The sequence below is a fragment of the Equus asinus genome, chromosome 2 (genome assembly GCF_041296235.1).
Source record: "Equus asinus isolate D_3611 breed Donkey chromosome 2, EquAss-T2T_v2, whole genome shotgun sequence".
NCBI classification, from domain to species: Eukaryota; Metazoa; Chordata; class Mammalia; order Perissodactyla; family Equidae; genus Equus; species Equus asinus.
This window is the reverse complement of record NC_091791.1, coordinates 115,395,783-115,415,473: the sequence shown is the minus strand read 5'-3', so window position 1 is coordinate 115,415,473 and position 19,691 is coordinate 115,395,783. Positions and strand designations below refer to the sequence as shown.

Below are 19,691 nucleotides of genomic sequence, written 5' to 3'. Positions count from 1 at the left end.
TTCTAAGAATTTCCTTGACCTGATCATCTCACATCCTGATTCACTCTGCACATGAATCCATTCTGTTAATCACATTCTCATTTTTCATCCCAAATTAGCTCTTTGTCATTATAATTATTTCTCATTCTAGCATTCTCTTTTCCGTTTGAACATATTTAGAAGGCTTATTTTAAAATCCTGTCCTCCTGGCCCATCCCGACAGGGGTATGTTGCTGACTTTCTCTAGCAGTGCCTGCACTCCACAGATGCCTCCTGCATTGTCCTGAGAATGCACAGCGTCTTGGGTTATCTGCCATCTGTAGTTGTGTATATCAGGGGGAAGGGACGAAAGCTTGGGCTCTGGCTTGCCCTCCTCTGAATGAGATTGTAGGGTGGAGTGCACTCAGTGTGGAGAGTTCTGGATGCTTTAGTTTGGGCTCAAATGTTCCCTACTTGCTCCCTTCCCCACAGTTGGGTTTGTTCCTTGGGAAACCTCCCAGCACCTCAGTTCTAGAAATTGCTCATTTCCGGGGGCTGCCACCCTCCGTTGTAACTGTCAAACTCCCAGGATATGCTGGAGGGAGGAGGGAATGCTCAGGGCCTGGCCAGCCCACCCGTTCTTGCTCTCCGTGCCCCACCCCAGCTGCCTCAGCATTACCCTGACAGTCCCGGACGTTGGCCAACGCTGTTTGCTCGCCCATGCTGTGGTGGTTATGGGTATAAGCAGCTCCACGTGCTCCATTTCTCTTCTTTCTCATGATCTGTGTGGTCTGACTTCTCTTCTTGCCGTTTCTCAAAATATAAAATAACTTAATCATCTTGGTCTCAGAGTGAAATTGAAGGTGAATCAAAACTATCCATTTTGAAATGGTCTGTCTCTGAGACTTGCCATTTATTTTAATGCACAAATACTTGAGGCTTCTGAGAATTAACTTTGAACTTAAAACTCACTTACCCTAGAATCAAAAGCCTCTTGTCTTTAGTCTGCTTTAGCAAAATTGTTTTAGTAACATTTCTGTGCACTCCCCTTGCAAGTGGGGATGAAGTCACGGGCGGATGTGGGTTTTCCATCAGCACAGCGGAGTACAGGCTCGACTCAGAGGGGCGTCAGCACGAGCACAGAACCTGACCAGAGAGCAGACTAACCTGAAATGAAGTGGGAGTCCTCATGACCTCAATGGATACACTTAGGAATTTTCCACAGGGTTTAGACAATACTCAAACATCAGTTTGAATTTTGTTCTCCTGAGCAAAATAAATGAAGGCTACTGCCTTGCTGAAAGAATCTTGCATTACTACAAATATAGACTGTAAAAAAGAAAACCTGTTCCTAAAATCATATATTTAAGAATCCTCATATTATGGTAAATGCTTGTGATTAAGCACAGGACTTAAAAAACAAGTATACTTTCACAGTGCCAAGAGAACAAATACATCTACATTTTTGCTGTGGATTGAGATCACATGATCGATTTCCTAACAAGGTAACATGTTGTACAACAGAGAAATTCTACACTGCGTGTCTCGGTCGTTGGTTGGAAAGCCCAGGCAAAATAAGACCAGAGTAGGCCAGTAGTTTTTGAGAGTGCTGTGACAACAGAAAGAGAAGCATGTAATGGCTTAACATTTGTGTTCTGGGAATCTTCATGTGGGATGTGTTTATCAGAGTCGCTTCAGTAAAGTAACCTAGCTTAAAATCCAAGCTGCAGTGGCAAAGCCGGAATGGATTGCTTCTGGCTTTAACTATATAAACACATAAAAACAAAGGCCGTCTCCTTGTAGCACTTAGTGCTGGGAGAGGGCAGCTCTGCTGACTTGAGTTAGATATAACTTAAGACCCAAAAGGCAAACCTGGTGATCTTTGAGGATGCTGAGGTGTCGTTGTGTGGTGGACTTGCACCTCGCCTCTTTCTAAGTGCTTTCATGACTTAGAGTAAGTGCCATACGCCAGGTGGTGGTAATGTTAGCCCAGCAGCAGGGAGGCCCACAGGAAGAGACTGACAGCACAGAGGGCTAGTGGGGGGCAGATGTGTGGGTGCAGTGTGTGTTCCTGTATATGTATACATGGTGTTTACGTGTGTGTGTATGTGTGCTCTGTGTGTGCATCTGTGTATATGCGGTGTGTGTTTCATGTATGTGTGTGTATATCTGTGTACATGCATGTGGTGTATGTGTGTGCATGTCTGTGTTTGTGGGTGTGCAAGCTCCCGGAGCCACCCTGGCACCCACTCAGTTCCTGTGGTTGTCTTTCCCTCTCCCCTTGCAGAAAAGCGACTTTCCCGGGGTATTTCCCATGCCAGCTCAGCCATCGTCTCCCTGGCCCGGTCCCACGTGGCAAGTGAGTGCAACAACGAGCAGTTCCCTCTGGAGATGCCAATCTACACATTCCAGTTGCCAGATCTGAGCGTGTACAGCGAAGACTTCAGGAGCTTCATCGAACGGGACCTGATCGAGCAGGCAACAATGGTAGCTTTGGAGCAGGCAGGTGAGTGGCTCCTTGCAGCAGGCCCAAATTCCCGAGGCTCAGGGAACAAGTGAGGCTGGCCTAACTTACTTCCATGAGCAAGAGAGAAGCGTGTTGTCTGGCTCTGGCATTTTCCATTAGGACCCCAGATGCCTGTACTAGACCCCTGCTCTGAAGTCAGGCTCTGCTCCAACCCAGCACTGGCTGGATAGAGGAGCCAGTGACCGTGGGGCTGAGATCTCTTGAGTTTTCCATTTACGCCTCAATCCAAGCTAGCTCAGCCAGTGCCCGCTAAAGAGGACTCTAGCTGCTTTGTCTTACTTCTCTCTCCAACTCCACAGCTCCTCACGGGTGCCAAACAAAAGATAAGAAAGACCATGGGCTTTGAGAAAAATAGGAGATCTTGTCTCTTCCTGTGGACATGGGCAACTTATGTAACCTCCTCAGTGTGGCGGGCATTTTCACCGGATCCGAGCTCCTCTGTCTACTTGGTTTCATGTTGTTGCTTCTTAGAGCAATCCAAGAGGCATCCTCATCCACCTGCTTCAAGAAGGAAGGCACAGAACACACGGAGACAAGGGAAAGGATAGTGATTAGTGGAGCTTGTTTGTGTTGGGCAGCCTGGCAAGCGAGTCTCAGCCACAGGACTGGGAGGAGCCTTCCCCAGGGCCTGCTTGGTTTCAGAACAGGGTCGGCGCCATGGTGCCCGTAACTATGTTGGCTCTGATGTTGGGACCATGGATGAATTGTTTTCTCAGCTGCTGCACAGCTGTCAGAAGCAGCCTGATGATTGACACCCACAGCCTTGCTCTGTCTTACCTTGGGGTCATTGATCAACAGACATAAAACAATCCGTCTGGATTAGCAGTAATCCTAAACCACTCACTCTGAAGGGTGGCTGTGTTATAGATGCTTCTATGTAAGTAATTCAGATAAGATAATTTAAACAAAAGATTCACTATTGACAGAGGGGAAAAATCGGTATAGGTTAAGAAAGAAAAAAGTTTCATGAGCTAATTTCTTTTGAATGCCACAGAAGTTCAGACCTTTATAGAGTTTGGTTCTGATGATTACAAAGAATACCAGTAATTGCTGCTACTTCATTTGAAGCTAGAGTCCTGGGATAGGGTGCAGAGTCCACCACAATAGCCTTCTCCTCCAGCCCTATCATGCTCAGCAAAAGCCTTTACTTCTTTTGAATGGCTTTTCTGTTACTTTTTCCATATATCACATATTAATTTTTATCACTTACATCTTACCTTCTCAATTAGCATTTTAAAAGAGTACTATTTTACTCAAAACATCCCAGTCTTGGGAAACACATTTTAAAAACCCAAATTTGGGCCCGGCCAAGTAGCATCGTGGTTAAGTTCGCATGCTCTGCTTTGGCGGCCCCAGGTTCACCAGTTTGGATCCTGAGCATGGACCTACATACCCCTCATCAAGCCACCCTGTGGTGGCATCCCACATGCAAAATAGAGGGAGATTGGTACAGATGTTAGCTCAGGGCCAATCTTCCTCACCGAAGAAACTCCCAAATTTACTGAGTTAAGATGCTAAATTCACCAGCAGTTCATTGTTTATGTCACTTGCCAAGAAGATGGAGGACCTGGCACAGTGATGCCCCTCCCCACACACCGGGGAAGGTGCCCTGTCGATGCTGCAAGACAGCCTCGGGGAAGCTGGCTGATCTGCAATGGCTGGCAGCCCCGCTGCTGGTGCAGTGAGAGCCTGAACGTCAGGGCTCAGCCTAGGACAGAGAAATGAGGAACTGAGATAACGAAGGAGTACAGAATAGATGTGCGTTCATTTCCTCAGTGCAGTGAGACAGTCTCCAGGCTGGCTGGGAGCACAAAGCTGACCCCAGCCTGCCATCCATCTGACTTCTCTTTCCTCAACTCTCAAGCAGGGGCGTAGACTAGATCATCCCTTGGGCCCTGTCTGTGCCTGGATTCTGGTAGGGACACCCAGCTGGTGCCAGGCAAGTCCAATACAGTCCCCCGCCCCATTGTGGTGAGGAGCCTGGCCCACTAGGAGGTGGCCTTGTTCCCTCCCAGCCAGGCTGTGCCCCTCAGGTCCCTGTCACTATCCGTGGGGAAAACAGAGCTCCACCATAGAACAGCGATTTGAGAAAGCTGCTCAGTGTTGCTGGCTGTGAGGTGTCCTCCTCCTGGTAGTTTAGTGCTCAGGATCGTTGTGAATAAAGTGTTGATGTGCGTGGGATGTGTGTGCACGCATACTGTGTACATGGGAGACTGAAACAGATGTGAAAAAACTAGTGAAAAGATCCACTTGTTCAAGGCATATCTGTGTCTGGAAGGAAATATCATCTCTGTCACAGGGCTTCGGGGTAGGGACTTCCCTGCCTTTGGAACTCTACAGAAGCCCAGGGCTCATGTGGCCCAGGAAATCTGCAAAAATGGCCTTCATTCAGGTAGTGTTGCCTCTGGCCCAGCAGTCCGTCCCGGGCGCTCAGCTCCACGTTCTCAGTGCCTGATGTGGGCGTTCTGGGGCTGCCGGCTTTCCAAGGCACGTGGGCAGCCCCATCCGTTTGAGGGGCCTCTGTGTTGATTGGGGTGCCAGTCTTTACCTCCCACAGAACCTGCAGATGGGCAGTGCTATTCTCCCCAGGCCTAAAAGCCCCAGAGGGCACAATCCCTTCCCACCCTACGACAGCCTTGGGGGCAATAGAGGGCCAGATCTTCAGGACACAAAACCGCTGACCTCCTGAGAGGGGAAGGAAGCATGCTCTTCATTCTTTAATGAATACAAGAAGCCACTCATTCCTCAGGTGGGTTGTCCTGCTGCTTTCACCTGTACAAAGACTCAGAGATCATGGGTCTCTAGGTTTGGGAAGTACCAGCTGGCACCTGGCCTGGAAGCTCCCCACAGTGTGGGCTAGAGGGTGTCTGGGGTTCCAGCGAGTTTATGCGTGCAAAGGGCCGAGGTGTATTGCATAATAGGGTAGTTACTGCATACACGGGAAATAGAAATATCTCTATAGGTCAGAAAATATTTAGAGAGTCGTTTGAGTTGTGGTGTTGAGTCTTGTCTCCGTGGGAGAATAATTGAATTGGAGCAAATCTGCCCAAGAAGTCATATGATGTGCAGAAGGCTTTGAAGGCTCCCAGAGTCAGCCCCCAGCTGAGTCCCGGGTCAGCTGAGAAAACTTGGCCAAGTTACTTGGCCCACTTGAGCCTCATTTTCTTCCACCTTAAAGTCAGAGATGTGTGACAGCTGCCAAACCAAGACAGATTCACCCAACGCAAACCTGTGCCCGTGAAATGCCCCAGGCAGATACTGGACCTACTGCTGCAAACCACACAGATGAAATCCCTGCCCTGGAGGAGATTAAGTTCTAGTGGGGAGGAAAGACGATAAACAGGTCGACTGTAAATACGAAGTGAGTCGGCAAGGACTGCCATAGAGAAGTGAAGAAGCAAGGCAGGGGATGCGAAGTGAAAGGGGGAGACCAAGGCAGGCCTCCTGAGGGCAGGGTGGGTGGGGAAGGGAGCGATGGAGACATCGGCTCAGGTGTTCCTGGCAGAGGGAGCACTTTGAAAAGGCTTGGCCTGTTTAAGGAAGGCCAGGGGCACATGAGCGAGGGCTGGAGGAGTTGGAAAGGAAGGCAGGAGAGTAGTCGCCAGAGGCCCGGGGAGCCCTTGTGAGCCCTTTGGGCTTAACTGTCGATGGGATGTGCAACCCAGGGGGAATTTTGAACAAGGGAGTGACATGTTTGCATTCACATCTGACATCTCTGGCTGCTTTGTCAAAAATGGAGTATAGGGAGACTGCCCCAGTGGGATAGTGGTTAAGTTTGCACACTCTGCTTCAGTGGCCCAGGGTTCTTGGGTTTGGATCCCAGGTGCAGACCTACACACTGCTCATCAAGACATGCTGTGGCGGTGTCCCACATACAAAATAGAGGAACACCGGCACAGATGTTAGCTTAGGGACAATCTTCCTCAAGCAAAAAGAGGAAGACTGGCAATAGATGTTAGCTCTGGGCCAATCTTCCTCACCACCAAAAACAAAAAAAATCATATAGGAAGGCAAGAGAAGAAGCAGGGAGGAGGCAGCTGCTTTGGTTGCAATGGGGTTGGGGTGGCTAGGGCTGTGGGGGTGGCGGTAAAAGTGCTAAGAAGTAGCTAGATGCTGAAGCAGGGTCTGTTTTAAAGATGGACCCACAGGACTTGCTGATGGGTTGGATGGGGGCTATAGCAGAGAGATAAGCATCTGGCATGACCTGAAGGATATTACCCCCAGCACTTAGGCAGAAGATGGTATGGTGCAGAGATATGCAGGCCCCTGGAGGAGGGGCAGCTTGAGGGGCGATGAAGAGACCCGTTGTAGCAGGCAAAGTCTGAGCTTCTGGTGAGACTTGTAAAGTTGCTGTTCAGTTGCACGTGTGAGTCTGGGGTTCAGGAGAGGCCTGGGCTAAGGATATAGATGTGGGAGTGAGCAATGTGAGAGGAAGTCCATGGGAAGGAATGAGCTCATCATAGGGACCTCCCATCAGGCCCCCAACACAGTTCTGTGCAATGTTGAGTGCCAGCTGGATGAGGGAGTCTGGAGCACAGACAGAAACATAAGGGAGACAGACCCAGAGCAAAGCTCACAGTCCATGGGAGGAAGCATGTGCAACGCACGGTGATGCCCAGAGAACAGGGATCAGTGGCCCTGGGTGGGTGGGAATTAAAAGAAATCACAGGGTCACATTTAGGGCAAGAATGTGCTCGTCTTTCGCCTAGAGAATTGTCATGTTTTGTTTTCTTTCATCTAAATGTCTTAGTGGGTGACAAGCAAAATGACATCTTATTTTAAACTGTGTGGTAACCATCTGTTACAAAGCTTAAGTTAATTGGTCCCATTGTCATGTATGAATCAGAGGAATGTTGCTTGGAAAAGGCAGAATAAGTGACTAATAAATAGCTCCTTACCCATAATACCACCTGCCTCCCTTGATGGTGTTCACCTGTGATTTTCTTCTTTACAGGAGCTCAAGTTTTTAAAAAAATATTGACAATGCCAGTTCCCATGTCTTTTTTCTGTTCTTAAGTGAAGTTCTTGTGGGGGAGATGTGAATGACTACTCCACCAAAGTTAGAAATAGGAGCATTGACCCAGGTTCTCAGTCACTCTGCTCATGTGAAGAATGCCTGTGTCTTGGGCATCCCGTTCTGGGTCCGGGGGAGGTGTTAGAATAGCATGGGGCGTATTTTAGTTCTCCAGAGGCTGGGAAGTGCTGACGTTTACCAGGCTGGGCCATCTTCCCGGGGTGGTCGCACCTGATTCACAGCCCCAGTATTGCTCTCAACGGGATAAGAGTCTTAACTTCTGGAAGCCAACTTAAATCAAACCACTAAGCCTTCTTTGCCTTCCATCTCCCCGGGCACATAATGTTTTGTCATGATTTAGTCACCTTCAAAGTGTGACTGAATATGTGAGCTAGACTGAGATTTAAAAACTGGTAAATTCCCCATAAGAAATTTGAGCAAAAGAAAGGTAGCATGGGGCCAGCCCAATGGCTTAAGTTCACGTATTCCACTTCAGCACCCTGGGGTTTGCAGGTTCAGAGCCCATGCGTGGACCTACACAGCACTCATCAAGCCATGCTGTGGCCATGTCCCACATACAAAATAAAGGAAGACTGGCACAGATGTTAGCTCAAGGACAATCTTCCTCACACACACAAAAAAAGGTAGTATGTTTAGGGAAGATGCCCTATTTTAAATGGTATCAATTCTCAAATCTAGAAAGATTACTTCTAGGTGTACAAGATTCTTTCTAGATGAAAGATAACTTCTAGATATGCAGGATTACTTCCAGGTAAAAGATGGCTTCTATCTGTGCTGGTGAATTTTCACTCCCATAGCTCCTCTCCTGGGTTCAGAATCCTGGAATCACCATGACAAGGTGGAAAACCATGCCCCTGGGGGAGGGAAGCTGCTTGGGGTCTGACGTGAGCCAGCTTCTGTCTTGTTCAGCGTAGGTGCGTCCTTTTTGAGGTAGATGAGCAGTTAACGTGCTCAATTACTACTTGTTTAAGTTTTTGAGGGTAAGGAGGTACCAACTAATACTTACACGTGCTGGTTTCCAAGGAGTCCTCTCCCTGGACTAGGAGCATGGCATTAGTGACCAACCCTGTGATGTACTTTCTAGAAGGTAAACATGGTGGCATGCAGGAAGAGGAGGGAGAGGTAAGAATGAGAATTTGGGTGTGAACATTATCTGAATTGTAGAAAATGAACAATTTTTCAGGTGGCATTCCCACCCTGAAACTTTAGTGCTCTCCGTGTTTTATGGAAATTTCCAGGAAGCCGAGGCCGTGGGAAGGCCTTGAGTAATTGGAGAGAGCGCTATTTACATCGGATTTGTGAGGCCAGCAAGAAAGAAGAGGCCTATCTTCTAAAGGACGAAAGTGGAATCATACCAAAGGGACTGCTAGAAGTGTTGGAGTCTGTTTCTCACCTCTGGGCAGGATGGCCCCTCACCTGACCTGGAGTGACAGGCTCAGTGTTGTGCTTTCTCCCTCAAGATCAGACAATCACACTTTCTCTAAGTTATTCTGCTCCCCCTCTCCCCACCAGCACGGGGTGGGGTGGGGGGGGGGGGGGCGGTGGCCTGAGGCCACTGGGACCGTGGATCCTGGGTTGGACTCAGTGCGTGTCCAACCAGCCTGAGCCAAGCACAGAGATGTGCTCCTGTCCCCTAAGGCTCACAGGCCAGAGGGGAGACACCCTTGCAACAGAGCCCAGGATGACGTGGGCAGTACACCATGAAATGGAGGAGGGAACCTGAGGACAAGGATTAAGCATGCTTGGGAACACCACTGAAAAGAAGTGCCTATCAAAATCACTGGGAAGTGACGGCAGAAGGGGCAGGGAAGTGGTTCCTGTGCCACCAGTCAACATCTCCAGGACAGAAGGGCGGTGACTGGACGTTGGTATGACTGCAGCAGAGAACGTGTGAACAGCGAGTCTGCTGTGGGTTCCCAAGAGGCTGCATGTCTTGAAGGAGGAGAGATAGCTTAGAAGTGACAATGGGGAACAGGGACACTCCAAGCCCCAGGCAATGAGGGTTATGCAGGAAACAGCTTCCATGGGGCTGGGGAGTCGCAGAGAAAGCGGCCTGCCTCTGCCTGCCCTCTGCCTCCCCCAGTTCTCTAGGCATCATGCAGAAGCACCAGAATGGAATTGAACCGAGGGGACCTTTCCCACCATGAGTGATAGTGGTTAGTTCATGCTGCAGGCTGCTTGAGACTAGGAAGCAATTACATAGGGCGAGGACTGAGTCCCTCAAGTCCTGTCCAGGACGGGTTCTCTGACCACTGTGCCCCTGCTGTATGTCTTCTCTGGGATGTGGACATGCTCCCAGCCCCGGGCCACAGTGTTCTCTGTGCACCTTCCAGGAGCGGTCCGCTTTCCTTGTGACTTCAGGTGCTTCTCTGTGCATAGCTCCCCTTAGCACTGTGCACTTCAGGGACACACATAAATGTGTCCTAGACACTTTCTAAGCACTCCTGGGATGGGAATGTGAAACGAATGGACAGAATTCCTATTTGAATGTCCTTTGGCTAAAGGACACTGCATCCATTTTCTATTGCTGCATAACAAATTACAACACATTTAGCAGCTCAGAACAGCACACAGTTATTATCTCAGAGTTTCTGTGGATCAGCAGTGTGTGCATTTTAGATGGGTCCTCTGCTCAAGGGCCTCTCAAGGCCAAATTCAGGTTGTCAGTGGTTGTGGCTCATCTGGAGGCCCAACTAGGGAAAGACCCACTTCTGAGCCCCTTGGGTTGTTGACAGAATTCAGTTCTTTGCAGCTTAATAACTGAGGCCCCAGTTTTCTTGATAGCTGTTGGCCAGGGAAGCTCTCAGCTCCTGGAGACCACTCTAGAGACCTAGGTCCTTGCCACATGGCTCTCTTCACAACTCGGCAGTTTGCTTCTTCAAGACCAGCAGGAGAATCTCCCTCTCCTCTCTCTTCTCTCTGACTTCCACCTTCTCTAATCCCCAAACCCTCTTTTAAAGGCCTCGCCTGATTAGGTCAGGCCCGCCCAGGATAATCGCCCTTTGATCACCTCAGAGTCAACTGAAAAGTCAACTAATTACATCTGCAAAACCCCTTCACTTTGCCAAGTAATGTAACCTAATTGTGGGAGTGTCATCCCATTATAGTCACAGGTCCCACCCACACTCAAGGAGAGGGGATTACACGGGTGTACACCAGGAGACAGGAATCTTGGGGCCACCTTAGAAGTCTGCCTGCCACAAATGCGGTGCTGTTATTTTCAATTTGACAGTGTGGCTATTCTAAAAGATCCAGGCTGAGAGATTAAATCTTGTGGAATATATTGTGATCAAGGGAATTCTCCCAGCTTCCCAGTGTGCCATCATTAACCATTTCACTTGGGTTGGTGTATTACCGCGCACTGTGGCTAGAGGCAGAGTGTGTGTTTGGGTTGAATTCTACTCTTGATGGTTTCAGATTTCAAACAACGTGTGTCTGAGCCCTCCGAGGAAACCATGCCCTCTTACTGGGCTCTCTTGAAAGATGTGGTCCTCTGGAGGGAGGCAGGGGTAGGCACTACGATAACTGTGCTTTTCGTATAGCACCTACTATGTGCTAGGTGCATTATGCGGCATTAATTACCTCCAGATCTCCCACATGATCTCCGCTGCACAGATAAGGAAGGGGAGACTCAGGGAGGCAGAGCAGCTCACCCGTGGCCCCCCAGCCTGTAAAACGGCAGAGCCAGAAGCCCCGGCTCTGGGCGCCTGCCCCTGCCCTATCCACTGTACCTCCTCAGCCCAGCTCAGAGCCATGGGCACTGTCACCCTTTCCCTCCGGCTATTTGCTGCCGAGTTTGCCATTCCAAATAATAATTGCGTGATTTCTTGGGTTTTTTAGAAGAGTAAATCACCAATACCAGAGAAAATCCCCAAAGGATCCGTCTTGAGAAGCCAGTTATTAAGTAACACTGATGTCAGCCAGTCGTAGAAGGACATAGTGCTGACTGCAAGAGCGGCCACATTGCACACGGAGGAGAGTAAAGGGGCCCCACGAATTACACAGTCCCCAGTCTTGGCGTTTAGCGCTCCTCATTCTGACATGTGCTGACTGATCCCAGAGTCCCATAATATGCAGTGATAAATGAAGCTCCTGTGATAAATCTGGCTGAATAGATCTCACACCATCAAAAAATATTCATTGTCACTATTGCATCATCACTCTTCTTATTTTTATTTGCGTGGAAAAAAGAAAGTACTAAAAAGAATTCCATTTGGTAATCCAAGTATTAGAAGTGAAAAGCAAGTGAGGGGGTGACTAAGGAAGGGTTGGAGAAGAGAACTTTTAGATGACTTAAAAAGTGGTAAAACAAGATTGATGGTGGTGAGATCTGTGAGAAGCCAGTCTATCAGCAATTCTATGTAGAAATAAGAAAAATGTGATGTTAGAGTATGTTTTAGTGACAATATGTTAGTGATTTTGTGACTTAGACTTGTGTTTATAGACTCAGTAAGCATCTAAGGTGCCCCTTCAATATTTCAGAAATACATGTACTCTTTTGCATTTTATGGGGAAAATAATACGGAATGGAAGTATTTGCAGATCGGGATTTGCTGAAGCCCTTTCATCCAGCAAGCGCTGGCCCTCAGACATCTCAGCACCTGGATCTTTTCTTTAGCCTCCAAAATGGCTTTTGGAGTGCCAGCAGCTTCTAGCTCGCTCTCTCCCTCAAGGTAGTTTAAAGAGCCAGCCTCATCACCCTTTCATTTAACTCTTTATGGAAACAGAACACACATACAGAAAAGTGTACTCATTGTAAGTGCAGAACAAAACGCATTCTGTAACAATGACTCAGATCAAGAAAGCTGACTTCTAACAGCGTAGACTTTTTGTGGCCTCTTATTGAACTTTATCTAAATGGAATCATGAATGGGTTAGGCTTGCGGTATTTATCCATATTGTTAAATATAGTTTATTTATTCTCGTTGCTATGTAGTATTGCAATGTGTGCATATGCTACAAAATATTTATCCATTGTATTGTTGAGGGACATTTGCTGTCTTAGTCCAGGCTGCCATAACGAAACACCATAGACTGGGGGCTTACACAGCAGAAATTTATTTTCTCACAGTTCTAGAGGCTGGAAGTCCCAGATCAAGGTGCAGGTCGATTCAGTCTCTGGTGGGAACTCTCTTCCTGACTTGTGGATGTCTTTTCATTTTAGTTATTGTGTTGAAAGTGTAGTGGTATTCACATAGTGGTTTTAATTTTTGTTTTCTAATGACTAATGAAGTTGGGTAAGTTTTTGTGTTACTGACCATTTGGATATCCTCTTTTGCCAGTACCTTTTCAGGAGTTTTTTGCCCCTTTTTACATTCATATTTTTGATTGATCTGTGGGGATTCCTTATGTATTCTGGATACGAGTCCTTTGTCAGATACACATTGCGAGTATCTTCACCCCCTCCGTGGGTTGCCTTTTCATTCTGACTGATTTTAGTGAATAAATTATCTTAATACTAAAATAGTTCAAGTTACCTTTTTTTTCTTTACTTTGGCAGATTCTGTTTTAGTGTAAGAAATCTTTGCTCACCTTGAGGTCCTGAAGAGAAAAGCTCCTGCTTTGCACATTTGAGTCTACAATCCACCTAAAAATGATTTTTATATATGGTATGACGTGTGCTGAAAGTCCGTTTGCCCATATATTTATCCACCTGACCTGGTGCCCTTCATTGAAACCATCCTTTCTCTATTATACTAGTGTGACCTTGAGATAAAGCAGGGAGCTGTATGTGGGGCTGATTTTGGACTCTCTTCTGTTCCATTGGTTTATTTGTCTGTCTTGAGAACAAAATGACCATGGTTTTATAAAAGTCTTACATAATTTTATAAGTCTCACTAAGGCATACAGCTTTGTTTTTCTTCTTAATATTTGTCTTTGCTATTCTCAGCCTTGGCATTTGCATATATATTAACTTATATGGAATCTATGTAGATTAATTATATATATAAAATATATAATGGAATCTATATGTTAACTCCATATAAATTAGTCTGTAGATCAATTGAGACAAAATTGATGTCTTTACAATATTAAGTCTTATAATCCATGGTCATGGCATGTTCCTTAATTTCTTTTACAAATACTTGTAGTTTTCAAAAGTCTTGAACATTATTCATTAGATTTATCTCTATGCATTTGATATATTTTTTGGTATTGTAAAACACATCTTTTCTAAAATGCCAGCAACAACTGAGATATAGATATACAATTGATTTTTATTTATTGATCTTGTATTCTGGAACCTTTCTAAATTTGCTTATAAATTCTAGTAGTTTATAGATTCTTTTCCACTTTCTGGGTTCATAATATATAAACTAAAAAGGATGATAATTTTATGTTTTCCTTTCCAATCCTTGTAGATTTTTTCCTTTCTTTTCCTTGCTTTGTCACATAAGCTAGGCCCTCCAAGAGATGTTTGAAATGGAGAGGTAATAGTGGACATTTTTGACTAGTTTCCAATCTCAGAGGGAAACTTGCATTGTTACACCATTAAATAGGATCTTAGCTCTAAGATTTTTATAGATACTTTATATCAGATTAAAGCAGTTACCTTCTATTCCTAGTTTGCTAAGCTTTTTTCTTTCATGAATGGTGTTGAAAGGTATCAATTGTTTTTTCTGCATCTATTAAAATGATTACATGATTTCCTTCTCTTTTTTTCTGTAATTACTAAAACATTGATTGGTTTTTGAATGTTTACCCACTCTTACACCCCTGTAATAAACCCATTTAGTCTTGATATTATCTTTTCTATGTATCACTAAATTTGATTTGCTAATATTTTGATTAGGATTTTGACGTCTGTGTTCATGAGAAATATTGATCTTTCACTTTCTGTAACTTCCACATTGGGTTTTGGCATCAAGATTATTCTGACCTAATGGAAAGAGTTATAAAATCTCTCCTCTGTTTCTGTTCGATGGAAGAGTTTCTATAAGATTAGTGTTATATGTTCTTTAAATGATTGGAAAAATCCACCATGAGACCATGTGATCATGGAGTTGCATTTTGTGTGCATTTTAAAATAACAGATTCAATTTCTTTAAAAGAATTTGGACTATTTTAAAATATTTATTTCTTCTTATGTCATTTTAAAAATGTTTTTGAGGAATTTTTCTATTTTATCTACATTGCCAAATTTATTGTTGTTAACATTTATTGTCTTTGAATGTCTGTAGGATCTGTGGTGATGGCCCCTTTTTCATTTCCCATGTTGATACTTTGTAATTTCCTTTTGTTTTCATTAATAATGTTGCTAGAGACTTACAAATTTTATTAATCTGTTCAAAGAACTTTTTTGGCCTCTATTGCCTTTTTTCCTGTATATTTATTTCCTGTTTCATTAAACCTCTACTCTTACCTTTATTTTTTTTCTTTCCATCTTCTTTCTTTGGGTAACATATGCCGTTCTTTCTGGCTTCATGAGATGGAAACCTCTGTCATTATATCTTCTTTGGCAGTATGCTACAATGCTGTAAATGCTACAAAGCCATAAAAGTCTTTCTATGTAGTGCTTTAGTTAAATCTTACAATTTTTGATAGGTTATTCTTATCATTCAATTTAAAACGTTTTCGAATTTCTCTTGTAATTTTTCTTTGATTCATAGATTGTTTATAAGTATATTGCTTAATGTCCAAGAAAACGGGGGGGGGGGGTTTAGTGTTTTTTTCTATTTTAATTCTGTGATCAGAGAGTATGCAATGAATGATTTCAAACATTTAAAATTTGTTGAGACTTGCTTTATGACCCAGCATATGATGAAGTTTGAGAAATATTTCATAGACACTTGAAAAAAATTTGAATTCTGCCCTTCTCAGGTATAGTGTTTTATATACATTATATCAAGTTCGTTGACTTTGTTGTTCAAATCTTCTGTCTTTAACTGAGTTTTTGTTCACTTGTTCTACCATCTATTGAAAGAGGTCTATTAAAGTCTCCCCTAAGATTGTGGGTTTCTCTATTTCTCCTTCAATTCTGTCAACTTTTTCTTTATATACGTGGAAGGGATGTTATTGGGTGCATACAGATTTAGACATGTTATGCCATCCTGATGTGATATAACTTTAGGTTTGTTTTTAGGTGCAGGCTTGCTTTTGTTGGTATGAAAATTCCATTATTTTACATTGGTATTTGAGGGATGTTTCTAGGCTTTGCAGGTCACATAATGTTTCTATCAAATATTTATTCTCTTTCTCTTATACCTTCCCAAACATCATATTCTCTCTCCACACACACCCCGCCCCCCAACTTCTCACCTTTTGAATATGTAAAGAAAACATTCCTAGTTTGCAGGCCATACAGAAATAGGCCCCTGGCCAGATTTGACCTACAGGCCAAAGTTTACTGACTCCTGATCTATATTATTTTCTTAGTTCTGCTTTGTATTTATTTACTGTCCTTTTCTAACTTCTTGAGATAAATGTTGAATTCATTAATTCTTAACCTTTCCTCTTTTTTCTTATAAGCATTTAAGGTTATTTGTTTTCCTTTGATTACTATTTTGGCTACATCCCACAAGTTTTGAAATGTGGTATTTTTGTTATCATACAGTTCTAAAATATTTTCTAATTTTCACTTTAATTTATTCTTTGACCCATGAATTATTTGAAGTGTTTATTGATTTCTAGCTTAATTGTTTTGTGGTCAGAGAGCATGATCTTTATGATTTGAAATTTGTGGAGGGGCCAGCCTGGTGGCACAGCGGTTAAGTTCGCATGTTCCACTTTGGCAGCCCAGGGTTCCCTGGTTCGGATCCCAGGTGCGGACATGGCACTGCTTGTCAAGCTATGCTGTGGCAGGTGTCCCACATATAAAAGTGGAGGAGGATGGGCATGGATGTTAGCTCAGGGACAGTCTTCCTCAGCAAACTGAGGAAGATCGTCAGCAGATGTTAGCTCAGGGCTAATCTTCCTCAAAAAAAAAAAAAAGTAGCACAAAATAAAAAGGACTTTGTTGAGACTTTTGCTTTATGATAAGGCCCAGAATATGGTCATTTTTTTTTAATGTTCCGTGTGTGCTTGAAAAGCATATAGGCTTCTATTGTGGGCTGTTTTATGTATGTCCATTTGGTCACTTATTATGTTTTTCAAATCTCTCTCTATATTTTTTTACTTGTTCTCCTAATTACTGAGAGAGATGCATTAGAATTTACTATTGTGATTGCGTATTTATCTATACTTCCGTTTATTTTTAATCATGTGTAAATCTAAGGCTATGTTATTAGATACAGCAACTAAACTTATATCTTTGTCATGCATTGAGTTGCTGAACATTATGAAGAGTGCCTATTCAACTCTAGCAGTGCTTTTTTGCCTCTTAGTTTATTTTATCTGATTTTATTACAGTTACCCAACTTTCTTTAGGGTAAAGTTTGCCTGTTGCACCATTCACCATCCTTTTACCTTTAGCACTTTTGTGTTCCAGTGTTTTAGATGTATGTTTTGTAAACAGCATGTAGTTGATTTATTCCTAAAATCAATTTGACAACTTTTCTCTTTAACAACTGTGTTTATTTTTAGTGTAACCACTTTTTGTCCCTGTTCTGTATAGGGTTTTTTTCTCCCCTTACAAGCCCTCTTTTAAATCAATTGAATATTTTTTAATCATTTCATTCTTTTCCTCTACTAGTTTTGAAGTTATACACTCTCTTTCTATCACTGAGAGATTACCCTAAAAAATATAACATGCGTATGAATCCCATCTCAAACTAATCAGCATCTTCACCTACACCCGTACAATACAGGGACCTTGGACTAGTCTGATTTTATTCACTCCCCGTTTCCTGACTTATAAGTTATTGTCATTTATTTTAATTCTATACTTTTAATCTCGTCAGACTTTATTATCATTGTTTTATACAGTCAGTGTTCATTTACATTTACCCATATATTTGCCATGTTTGTTTCTCTTCATTTCTTACTTGTATATCAGACCTTCGTTCTGTTTGAAGTTCATCCTTTAGAATTTCCTTGGATGAGTGTCTACTGCTTTAACTCTGTCAGTCTTTATTAGTCTTAAAATGTGTTTGCTTTACCCCCATTTTTGAAAAACTTTTTTTTTTTAAGATTTTATTTTTTCCTTTTTCTCCCCAAAGCCCCCCGGTACATAGTTGTATATTCTTAGTTGTGGGTCCTTCTAGTTGTGGCATGTGGGATGCTGCCTCAGCATGGCTCGATAAGTGGTGCTATGTCCACACCCAGGATTCGAACCGACGAAACACTGGGCCCTGCAGCGGAGCGTGCGAACTTAACCACTCGGCCACGGGGCCAGCCCCTGAAAAACATTTTTGCTGGACATAGTGTCCCAGGTTGCCAGTTATTTTCATTCAGCACATTGAAGATATTATCCCATTGGCTTCTGTTTTCTATTGTTTGTTTTGAGGCGTTAGCTGTCCGTCTGCCACTCCTTTGAAGATAATCTTTTTGTTTTCTTAATTCTGCTTTCAGATCTTTTCTCTGTCTTATATTGTGCAGTTTCACCAGGACATGTCAAGGAATAAATTAATCTTATTTTTATTGCTTGGAATGTCTTAGACTTATTAAATCTGAATTTATTTCTATATATTTCTTCTGAAAAAATTCTCAGTTAGGATATCTTCAATATTGCCTCTGATTCATTCCTTTCTGAATTTCAATTAGACAATGTTAGACCTTTTCAGTCTATCCTTTCATGTCTTATAGCCTCTCTTTAATGTTCTCTCTTTTTTTCCCTCTTAATTGCATTCTGGATAATTTCTTCTGACTTATGTTTGTGTATATTAATTTTTTCTTCAACACTGTCTAATATAATATTAAACTGATTCTGAGTTTTTCATTTTAATATCTTTCTTTTTTTCATTTTATTTCCAAATCTGCTTCTGATTCTTCAGTCGTTTTGTTTCATTCTTTTATGTTTATCTCTACTGAAGGACCACTTTTTTTAAAATTTCCAATCCATTCTGAACTGATATTTCTATAAAATTCAGTAAAAATGTTGCAGCAAGGCCCATTGCCGTAAAAGCTCCTAAACAGTTCCTCTCACTTCTTGTCCTCGCCTCCTGGTGCACCAGCAGACCTCATCAAGCAGCACTGGCAGTCTGCGTGAGAAGAGCTTCTCGCAGACCTTTCCTCTGTGAGTGCAAACGCAACGGTGTTCACCCCCAGGATCACCTTAGTATGTGAAGGTAGTTTTTAAGCCAAAGGGTTTTGGTTCATTCATTCATTCACTCGTTAGTTTATTCACAGATACATGCCTTGATTTAACCCAGGGTTTTGGACCTGTTTTGATAAAAAGACATATATGATGCTTTCTGTATGCCAAGTCCTGTTTTAAGTGCTTCCCAAATATTAATATGTTGTTCATAAAAATTCTGTTATATCAATACTATTCACGTTTTTCAGAAGAGCTAAAGAGGTTTAGTAACTTGTCCAAGGTCACACTGCTAAGAAGTAGTAGAACTAAGATTTGAACTCAGAAAGTCTAGCTCTGGAGTCCCTGTGCTTAACCTGCTGGCTACCAGTCTGAGCCCTTGACTGTCTTAGATATTTAGATACTCAGTTCTGCAAGTGTAGGTTTTCCAAAGCCTACTTTATGGCTGAATAATTCATTTCCTCCCTATTGTCAATGTGAAACAATTGGTCATTATTGCAGAGAGCTCTGAATTGGGAAGGATGAGCGCGTCTCCTGCCCCCTTTGTGGACAGAAAGGTGACTGATTAACATGTCTTCCCTGAAAAGGATGATGATTTATTAATGCTGTCTGCATGGGTGCAAAAGGGGATTACCATGAGACACATCAGAGAAGTCACCTGTAAGCTTCAGGGCTTTGTACCTCTGAAAAATTTGAAAATTACCAAACCGTAAAAATTCCAACTCATCTACTAAATAGGAGATAAATGCAATCAAACTAAATAACTGCATCAGTTAGATTCCCCCAAAGGGTCTTTAACTGAATTCAACCAATTTTTTAAAACTTAAACAGGACAAATGAGTTAATTTACATAGAAATTGTCTTTGGCACCAGAACAGAATGTCTCCATTTATAAGTGTAATACTGTGGAACAAACCAACATGGCAGTCTTTTTGCTTTGAACATTTTCAAATCTACAGGAAAGTTGAAAGATTAGTGTCTATGTATCTTGCACCAAGAATCACCAATTTTCAGAGTTTTGTCACAGTTGCTTTCTCTCC

At 43.2% G+C, this 19,691-nt stretch overlaps 1 protein-coding gene across 6 annotated transcripts in view; it reads left to right on the top strand.

The window, feature by feature from the left end:
- OTUD7A (OTU deubiquitinase 7A) overlaps positions 1-19,691 on the top strand; it is a 392,936-nt gene that overhangs the window by 288,811 nt on the left and 84,434 nt on the right. For all 6 annotated transcript variants that reach the window (XM_070496818.1, XM_044763182.2, XM_070496820.1 and 3 more), the window contains one exon: positions 2,246-2,464. In XM_070496818.1, the coding sequence (XP_070352919.1) occupies positions 2,246-2,464 (219 nt within the window). The remainder of the gene's footprint in view (positions 1-2,245; positions 2,465-19,691) is intronic.